General features: G+C 42.2%; 2 protein-coding genes across 2 annotated transcripts in view; both read left to right on the plus strand.

Moving 5' to 3' along the window:
* Positions 1-347: 347 nt before the first annotated feature.
* LOC121720648 (syndecan-2-like) overlaps positions 348-10,863 on the plus strand; it is a 17,077-nt gene continuing 6,561 nt past the window's right edge. Inside the window, exon 1 of the mRNA XM_042106972.1 lies at positions 348-672. Within this exon, the coding sequence (XP_041962906.1) occupies positions 613-672 (60 nt within the window). The 5' untranslated portion in view covers positions 348-612. The remainder of the gene's footprint in view (positions 673-10,863) is intronic.
* LOC121720647 (carboxypeptidase Q-like) overlaps positions 2,326-10,863 on the plus strand; it is a 38,543-nt gene continuing 30,005 nt past the window's right edge. Inside the window, exon 1 of the mRNA XM_042106969.1 lies at positions 2,326-2,331. Within this exon, the coding sequence (XP_041962903.1) occupies positions 2,329-2,331 (3 nt within the window). The 5' untranslated portion in view covers positions 2,326-2,328. The remainder of the gene's footprint in view (positions 2,332-10,863) is intronic.

The raw sequence follows: 10,863 nt of genomic DNA on the forward strand, positions 1-10,863 counted from the left end.
TCACTAAACGTCTACTATTGTATTGCTCTGCTATCGAATTAGTTAGCCAACTGAGGGTAGTCTAATCTCAATAACTTTTTTACCTATCAACATGGACGATGCGTAATTGATGAAATCTTCATGCTTGTTCTGTTCAACAAGCCTCAAGTTGCCTCGAGTGCTGTCAGTGTCCAGAACTACAGTAATTATCCTGTTAGTTAACTTAGCTGCCCAGATAGTTTACACACGCTTACGAAGAGCAGAGCATCCTTTCCTAACCCCCCTCCCTCTGCTTCTTTATGGCCCAAGTACTTGTCAATCAAAGCATAGCCTTTCCCTCTGCTTCACCACGTATATCTGCATCTACCGTGTCACAGTGTTTTCACTGCTGCTTCCGACGATCAACGATGCGCACGGTCTGATATGAATTGCGAAGCGTCAGCGAGCTTGGCAAATTTTCAAGTACAGGAGGTTACAGGGACGTCGTGAGGAATAAGACTGGATAGCGAGGCAAGCGCGCTAAAACATTTTGAAGACTCGTTTTGGACTTTCTGTGAAAGCGCAGCCACTGAGTTAATCAAGTGAAACAGACCTGTGAGGGTTATCATCACACTGACCGAGATTATACTAATAATGAAGCATATTTGGATACTCCTGGTTTGTTCCGCGCTGGTCTATTTTACGGGAGGAAAGGTAAGGTATTGTTGAAGCTTACGGTTGCCTAATGTCCTTTGTTTTATGGTAGGCTATCTTGAATGACTTGATGGCTCGTGTCTTTGTTATAGGATAGGTTAAAGTTGTTTAAGAAATATTAGCCTATATGTCAGAATGGTTATATATTATTAAATCATACTGCACAAATATTACAAAATATTAAATCATACTGGATCAATTATGCTGCTGGTTTATAAGTTAAATTAGACAAGACTAAAGACATGTCAGATTCGTGAGTAGGCTATTTGTGGGTGGAAGTGTAAAGTAGCCTACGTCTATTTTATACAAAATACACAAACGAATACCAAAATACAGACATGGATACAGCTCTGCTTTTGCCTTTGTAACTGAGTGCCCAACTTTCATTTGAGTTAACGTTACCAGAAAGGTTGCATTCCAGCGTCTGGGTTTAATGGAATCAACAGACTCCCCTCCTCGCTCCTGCAAATAAATTTAATTTTGAGTGGTTTCTGTGAAACCTGATTGTAGTCACGAGACACTGGTCATGATCTAACTGTAGTGCCATGGCCAACCCGCGTATTATGGTTAATGTGGCTAAAATGAATGACTCACCATTCACAAGGCAATTTTCAAACTCCATTATGTCATAGAAACCACAGTCTCTGCTTGCTTGCTTGGTGCTTGTGCAAACTCCCGAACCATCACGTGTTGTCAGTTCCACATGCATCCTTCTCTTCCCTTGGATACAAAGCATACTCCTGTCTTCCAAGCCTCCATACCAACAACCACAAAGAATAACATCTCTCACCTCCAAACCTAAGCGCTGTTTTTTCTTGATGTAAAAATAGATGATGCCATTGTTTGGTGTCAACTGTTTTGTTGTTTTGCAAAAAGGTCAGTCACCACTGAGTTCAACCAAAATATTGTCCAGAAAGCTGTTGTCAAGCAAACATTAGGTTGGCATTTGGTAGTAGGCTGATTGGTGAGCATTTTACTGTGGTTACTTAGCTTGTGTTGTTGTGTTGAGCTTGTGAACAATGCAGGGCATTGGCCAGTACACCTTCAACAGTTGAAAATGACTCACAGAGTAGCCTCCAGTAGTTGCTATTGTCTACTTTACAGATCATATTTACAGATCAGGCACATCTATGTGTGAAGTACTCTGCACTCTCATTTCTGTCCAGAGATGAAGCACACAACTCTGGGATCTCTAGACAAGTGATGTCTCTGGGCCCCTCTCTCATATCCCTCATCACACACAGCTATTTTTTTAAAGAAATAATTGAGCCAACATCAATGTACACATGAATCTATGGTTATTACACAAGTCAATAATGAACTGTTTCCTTTTATTAGGTCTATTGCCAGCCTAGTAATAATAATATGTGATGTGGTTATGACTTTTGAACGGTCACCACATTCCAATTCTCTTTCCCAACACAGGATCCAATCCTCTTTCCCAAAACAGTTGCTTTAGTATGATTTGCATGGTTCCTAGGGCTATTGTCTTTGAACTATGCTCATTAAAGATAAGGTGACATTATTTTATTCACATTTTACAAAACGCCCCAACTTTCTCAGAATTTGGGTTGTAGCCTAATCAGTCTTACAGTTATTGAATAGATGTCTAACCTTGATGCAGGGTAGTTATTTTAATATAGGCATATTTTCAAAATGGTATTTTTAGCCTTGATTATGGGTGTGACCAAGGTATCATTTGACAGTTTATTTAGCTGGCTGCTCTCAGTTTATTTCTAACATGAACAATGGAGAGAACCATTGCAATAGTTAATGTAGCCAGCAACATGACTTATGGGGCTAAACTGTGTTGTGTAGTTAATGTAGCCAGCCACATGACTTATGGGGCTATGTGTTGTGTAGTTAATGTAGCCAGCAACATGACTTATGGGGCTAAACTGTGTTCTGTGCTCGCCTGTCTTTGGAGAGAATTTAGAGAGCTTCCGGTACTTTTGCATGTTAACTTCAACTGAATTAGTCAACAAATTCACATTTAGTTATAACAAACATGAAAAAAATCCAGCTTTTTGAGCCCTGGGACGTCAGTTCCACCCCCTCCCCCAAACACACACACACACACACGCACGCTCCAACACCCATGTGTCTGTCTGGGATAAAGCCTAAACAAGGAAGCTAGGGGACACTGCAGTGTTTCCCAGAGAATTGAATTCCATTTGTGGTGGTTGGTTTGCAGAATTAACTTGAATGCAACAGTTTTTTAACAAATGTGCACAGTGTGGTTATGATGCTAACCAGATTTAAGCACAATTTAGTACAACCTGGAAAATCATTGTGTGGTGGTCAATGTTGATATTGTGGTGGGCCGCCACAAATAAGTCAATGTATGGGAAACACTGCTTTGTCTTTCAGGACTGGCTGATCATTGAATCATTTAAACATTGAAACTTGTTGTAAGTGCCTGTTTATTTTGGACTTTCCCAGGATTACAGTATATGGGTTGGTCAAACTGTAAAACTGAATGAAGGGCTTTGGCAGATGGAAAATGATGGATATGTAAAACTTTGTCCCAGAGTTAACATTTCATATGTAATGTTTTCATATATAAAAGGACAACTACTTTCTTTGACCAGAATTTTTTTGTCAGACCTTGTCTAACTTTTGGGGTTGGAAAGCTTGTGGATCTTCCTTACTTGCAGTTCTTGCAGAACATCTTAGGAACTCATTGGTCACCTCACGGTTTAGAATGGTTGGGATTGCCATTAGATGTGGCTGGTTGCTCCAAGTGATGTGATAAACAGGCTTGCTGGACTGGGACAGGACTGCACAGGTGACACCATGAGCCTGTGATTAGATTGCACATCAGCCACCGTCTGGCCCACAAGAGCATACAGGTCTGAGTAGACCCAGGTGGACAGCCAGAAGAAAACTATAATTGGATTTTTGTGGAAAAATATTCTGTAATCCTACACTACCATTGACACTGTTGCGTACAAATGACTAAAACAGTTTAAAACAGTATGGCTGTGACATAATTAAGTTATGACTGTCATTGTCCATTATTGTATTATTCAGACAGTTTTTGTCTTTTTCAGACAGTTAGTTAGACACCTGGTTCGGGGAAAAAGACCAGGAATGGTCATAAACATCTGTGATATCACCTGTAAAATCTATTTCTCTTTCATTCGTTAATGAGCATAGCAAATGGAAAGTGAGTGGGAGAGAGGGGTTGGTGGCGTGCTTGACTATCTTTGTGGGAGTGAGTGTGTGATGGGAGAGGCCAGGTTCTGCTTTCTGCATCAACCACTCTTTCACATTCATGAAAGAGGAATTTAGCATGGAGCCTGTAGGTGAGAGGGGGTGGGGAGGCTGAACCCTTGCCTTCCACCCTAGCCACGGCGAAGCCCACAACAACAGAGAGGCCAGTGTCCAGTGTTCCTCAGGCTTATCAAAACAAAGTTTGTCTCCTTTACCTTACTGTGTAGGCATTGGGAGGTATCTTAGCTTGTTGTAATACTTGTTCATTTGATAGGTTCACATTACATATGGACACTGATGTAATGAATACATTCATGAATTGGAACAGTAATCTCATTTAAGGGCTGTGCCACACCATGGTTGAGATTTGGCCCAGATGAACAGGTTATGATGCTATATGGGCTTTGCCTGGAAGATGAGACCACATCAGTCTCACAGGGCCAAACAGTTGAGCCAGACATTTTGTTTGTAGTTGGTCACCCATCACTGATATTTAAATAGATTTCATATACAGCTGTCTCCAAACATAATTATAGGTTGTTTAGAAGACCCCTTGCTGCTCCCCTAAACGGCCTATTTAATCTATTTAAAACTGGTTTAAAAAGGGACTCCGAGAAAGTTGCTTACTGTTAATTCAGAAGAAAACATCTGCTGAGCAGTGTGTACTGAATGTGACCTTGAACTTCTGCTGTGTGTGTTTCTGTACAACTGGTGTCATGTATGTGTGCTCTGGATGGTCATGTGGTGATCAGCAGTCCGACCTGGACATGCAGTTCTAACTCAGTCCCACGTCCTTATTCAGATCCACATCTACATACTTTGTACATTCATACCTATGTGTGTTTTTTTTTCCACGTCTTTCTGTATATTTAAATATATATTTCTCCCAGAATATACATTTTCCTAAGTCTGTTCTATCCCCAAGTATGCTTTTTCTCCGTACGGTCCGTCCCCAGAGGAGATTAATTGTACTACAAACAAAACCTATATTGACCATTTGCTCACTCGTATGTTATGCAAGTCTGTTGACAGTGTGCGAAGCCCAGGCTGTAGACAGAACCCCTGTGGGTGGACTGGGCTGACGTCTCTGTCCCCTGCCTTGCATAAACCCCCATATATGGACGGCTTTGCTTTTCCTCAGGAAATGGGGCCGTCCAGGCCAGATGGTTTTTGTATATAGCACAGCTGTGCATGTTTCCTCTCAGCAGCGCTCATTGTTGACCATATCTCAGTCGAGATAAGACACAACGAGCCCGGCTGGCCAGCCTGCCTGCACACCTCGGCTCTGCTCTCGGAGATGGAAGGCTGCTGTGTGTTTCCGCAGCAGCCCCACAAGCACCACTCTGTCAAGGGGGATTCCGTGCTCTGTCCACTCACTTCCTGTACAGGGACAGTCAGTACCTTTCAGTCAATAAGGCTTTCAGGTGCTGAGGCCTGTACTATCTATGTCATTAAGAAACGATGAATGTCTCTCGTACTAATTTACTTTGTTATGTGTGCTATCATTATATATTTAATATCTATTGTAGGTTTATCATTTTTCAGGTTTATCATTTTTCAAGTGAAACTACTTCAATAGTGTTTGGTGTATCACAGGAACCTGTCATTTGTGACACTCATATTTAAAAACAAAAACAAAGCTGTTTAACTCCCTGACTACACTTAAAATGGAATGAGTGGGTTCAAACACACTCACTGAACAGTCCACCAGTGTTTGGTGTGCCAGTCCATCTTTACATTCTTTCTGCCAAATTACTCCGCTCTGTTCAAACCCGAGATTAGCCCATATCTCACTAATGTGTTTTCCAGAATTGAGGGGAAAATAGTGTTCTGGCCACTTTGCAGTAGCCACTCCAGTACACATGGAAAACAATTGAATGTGGGTGTGCTTAGACTCCACCGATGAGAGAGATGTGTGAACAAGCTGCAGTCAAATTCAGAGGTGCAGTATGTAAAAAGATTTTCAGGACCACTTGGAGGAAATGGACACTCAACTTTGAGTTTAAGCCTTGTGCTCACATGCACAGCTATGAGTGTAGCGGAGAGCCATTTGGACACGTTCTTGTAACATCAATAGTCTCTAGTGATCACTGGTTAGAGTTGGGCTCCAGTGTCTAGTGAGCATAGCATGGCCTTGGGGGCTACCTATTGAAGTCCTTCATCTCTCTGGTGAAGAGGAATGGAGATAGAGATGTTTGCAGAGAAGGAAGTGCCCTGAACCGGTGATGTGTTTAAGAATGTTTTTTTTTCATGCAATAGTTGGAAACACATGGTCTCCAAAATTAACCATAATGCAGTTTTTATATAAGAATATTAGTTTGTTTAGATTAACTCCTCACCTGCCAAGCAGGCCATGTCCAATGTTTGGGTCAAAAGGAGTAATACTGCACCTAATACTACACCAATGATCCAAAAATAACCATATAGGTCCTTATGCTTGATCACATGACAGACAGAAACATGGAACCGAGCTGCAGATTTGCCATTAAGGGTTTAAAAACACAAGCTGCCATAAGGGCCTCAACGTTTGGGTGTGGTCTGCTTAGCAGGTTAGGGGCCAATCTGAACAAATTCTTATGAATCGTCTTTCATATATGTTGAAAAAGTTGCCTGATTCTGAGAAGTTGAACGTGCACACAGAATTCACAATGACTATGGAGGGGGAGGAAAATTGGAACGTTCTGCAAAATTTTAGTCTAAGAAAAAAAACTGTCAGTGCTTATTTATACTTTTGATCTGATGCAAGTCACATCCTATGATGCCGATCAAATCTCATCATTGACTTCAAAGATAAATTTACAGGGAGGTATTTCACAGTCAGTATTACTTGAAGTTTGAACTGTTTTAGTACAAACATGGTTGTCCCTTTTTCTCATGCTCTGCTAAAATTATACCTCCAATCCAATCCAAAATAATCATTATGCATCAACACGGTTTGGCAGTTCCTTCCACCATTCTGTCCTGAGACTTTGACTGCTTATTACACTTTTCTTGAGAAACATAAGTTGGCAGTGTGACCAGTGTCCAAACCCTTGGGGGATGGGGGCATGCTAGTTCATGTCTACAATATGCCATGCAGAGATGGAGTTTGATCTGATATAGATGTAGATTTCTTATCCTACACTAAGCTGCTATGTCTACCCACGCAGTGTTACCACAACACTATGTATATATCTTCCTCTCCCGTCTCTTTCTTGTGCTGCTTGACATTTGCCCTTTATCAGACCAAAAGCTTGTCTGGAATTCAAGACTTATTGTCGAGCCAAGATCTTTTCTTCCAGGGCCAAATATTTGTGGGTTTGAGGTTTAGCAAATGTTTGCGACGTTCAACAGGTCAAGGAAGTGTCCTTCACAGAGTTGAACTCCTATGCAAGTTGTTATTTCAGTTGCTTTATGTGACAAGGGATGTAAATCTAAAAGTTTATCAAGCATCATCAAAATACCTCTGTCACTCATTGGCGAAGTAAGTAAAAGTTCTGACACTGCAGCACGGCCTGTGAAAGGTCTTTGTAGAGAGGTCTAGAGCTAGGAAGCATATCATACATGCTTTTTACTGCAACACATAGGTTATGGAGGATCCAGCTGTAAATCTCAGGGCCGTTATGCTTCCTAAGGGAGCGTGATTGGCGAGACGCCAGCACAACAGCAGGAGGGATAGGCATCAGGATAAGCATGTGCTGATAGTGAAAACAAGCTTTCTTAGAATAGCTTCTAAACCCAAGATTCAGACGCATACACACACACACCCATACACATCCACACACACACACACACACACACACACACACACACACACACACACACACACACACACACACACACACACACACACACACACACACAGAGTGTTTATCATCTGTGTTGATGTCCAGTGCGTGGTTTTTTTGGATTCTGTGGCATCTTTCAGACACGGAAGGCTCTTGCTATGACGACAGACATTTTTCTGGTTTGAGAGCCAAAAATGTATTTATTTTCTTTTGGTTCCTTCCAAGCTGACAATTCCTTAAGCGTGAGGTGAGGTAAGACTGCAGTGACCAGTCTGAGCCAAGTCAGCCCCTTCACCCCGGCCAGCGCTGCACCTGTATTTGTGGAAGCATATTAAGAATAGCAGACATGCCAGTGGTCTGAATGGGCTGCACTTACCGGCGTCTATTGCTCAGCAGCACATTTGAGACTGTGTGTGTGTGTGTGAGTGTGTGTGTGTGTGTGTGTGTGTGTGTGTGTATGTGTATATACACGTGCATGTGCTTGTGTGTTCATGGATATATTGTGCGTACATTTTTGCTGCTGGATTAGCTCTGCATCATCCATGATTCGGTTTGTCATCCCAAACATCTGGACTCCCTTGACGTATTGTAAATAATTTGGTATGCTGAAGGATTGACAAAATGGCTTATGTTGTAAAATATGCCTGATGTTCTATACTACATAAATAGTTTCACCACGTAATAGTTATGTCCCAAAGAACACAATGTGAAGCAGCATGTAACTGTCAGTGAACTGTCACTGTAAATCCATGTTTCAAATAACCTTCAGCCCAAGTTCTGTCTCAAGCCCTCAGTGGAATATACCTCCTTCCTGTTTTTCTGATCTCTGGTCATGTTGCCTTTGTCAACTGGACACTATTACAGTAGCACTAAATATGTCTGCTCACGCCAGTCAGTGGTGTGAACAGCCCAGGCCCCCATGGGGCTGCCCCGACCTGTGCCTGAGTCTAATGGGAGACAGCAGGCAGACCGCTGGGTTTGGGGAATTACTGAGTAATCGCCATTGTTAGCCTGAGCTCAGCCTTCCTCCTTCATTTTCCACTAGATGTGGCAGTGCGCGAGTCATGGAGTGCTGTCTGTCTGTGGGAAATGGGAGACGCAGACTACAGGGCCACGGCTGGGGGAACGCACAGGAAATAGACTGGCCTCTTTCATATTGAGATGACATTAGATGCAGTCGGCTCAGTGGATCGCCTGGAATGTGTGAAGAGGCAGCTCATGGTGGAATAATTGTATTACTTCAGCTTCAGGGTGTGAGGGTCTGGATGAGATGGGCTTCACCAACCAAGTGTTTCAAAGATGCAGTCCAGTAGGCCAAAATTGAAAAGGCCCACTTTAGTAGCTTTGGATTAATTACACCACATTTACTTGAAGTAACTTGTCCAGCCGTAGTGTCAATCTTTGTGAAGAAGAATGGGCCAGAGCTTTCTTCCACCTGTGCTTTGAGAGGTAGTGATAACCCTCGAGACCAGACCGACTCAAAGAACAGGCTGTACTGTGCTCTCCACTGATTGATATCTGCTTGAAGACTTACTAGACGCAGTGATGCTGCAGATAAGGCACTTAAAAAGACAATGCTTGGCTATGGTTGGTGTTTGAAGAAAAATAATATTCTGGTGTCAGAATGGGACCATGCACAGATTCGCCTGACTGGTTCCACTGCAGCATTACTTCCACAGCTTTACCAAGGGCATCTCAGTAGGAGATGGATGCTGCAGTGTGTACACAGTATCATTGGCTACACTGCTGATATAATATACTGCCTTTATGGTGAATTATAGTGAAGTGTTTGAAAGTAAAAGTACATTTTTAAAAAGTACTAAAAGTACTATTTCAGCTGTTAACTATTTCAATATTACAGGCTGTAACTGTAAGTTCATATAAAAAATCATTTTTTTAGACAAGGCCTTTGCTGATACCATTTAAAAGTCGTGACTGTCTCATTCTAAGAGTCCAGGTGAACAGAGTACGCTTCAGGCCGATGTATTTCCCATACAGGTGCTGAAAATGTCCGTGCCTGTACGTCATGTGCAGGACACATGAAAAGCTGTTGTTTCAGTGGTGGTGCACCTCTAGGTTTTGACAGGTGAGCCGACTGGAAGGGTGGGGGTGGGGTGTGGACAGGGGCCGGGGTTGTGTGAGGGTGTGTGGTGCTGGTACATCCAGGGAGAGGGCGGTCTCAGAGCTGCACACAATGGCAGGCCTGTGTCCTCGTGGCTCAGGTCCATCCCAGGAATGCACTCCTCGGATCACCTACAAACACACACATCTCCGCCTTCAGCACACCCAAAGAGAGCACACACACAGTTAGAGGAGAGAGAGAGAGAGAGAGAGAGAGAGAGAGTGTGTGTGTGTGTGTGTGTGTGTGTGTGTGTGTGTGTGTGTGTGAGCTGTGCATCCATGGTTAGAGTGTGCATCAGTTGAAACCCATTCCCCATTCTGACCTTCTCTCCCCTGTTTCTGTTTTTCTGATTTGGGCTTGGCCAGGCACTCTAAACAAGGTTGGATTCTACCACCTCAAAACTTGCATCTTTTCACTAAGAATAAGTGATGTTGCAAGCTACAAGTGGCAATATGTTAAGTTACAGTTTTCTCAGTCGCTTTGGTGGATTTCTTCCAATCTTCCATTCTACAACAGCACATGCTTTAGCACATCCATCCACCTGATTATGTCCAAATGTCTGCTGTTGTTTACATTTTCATTTGCTACTGTCATGTTGGTCAAAATGCAGTGTTCTAGTTCCGTGCTGAATAGTCCTACCCTATAAAACAAATAGGCCTTTCAACACAATCTAGCCATTACATGCAGAAATGAAGTGGTGTTACCTATCTTTTACTATACATGTATTTGCTTTCCTTTGCACAATCTTGCAAAAGGTTTTGCTTTCTTTATACTATAATAATGTTTGTCAACAAATTGTAGTACGAACAGTACAGTAAAAATGTTGAAACATATCCAGTCCCTACAAATAAATCCCCCCACAAAATAACATGTAACTTTGCAGCTTTTATATAAATAGCTATGTCACACAGAAAAAAGTACTTCCTTGTCGGTTTTTCATTAGGAAAAGTTACAGTTACAAGTTACAGAGTAAACGGTCATATTGACAATGTGACGAAGCAATCTGATTACCTTGACCATGACCAATGACATAAGGACTTGTCATTCTGATTGCACTGACCGTTTCATTGGCATAAATACTTGCTT

The sequence above is a fragment of the Alosa sapidissima genome, chromosome 10, assembly GCF_018492685.1.
Source record: "Alosa sapidissima isolate fAloSap1 chromosome 10, fAloSap1.pri, whole genome shotgun sequence".
NCBI lineage: Eukaryota > Metazoa > Chordata > Actinopteri > Clupeiformes > Clupeidae > Alosa > Alosa sapidissima.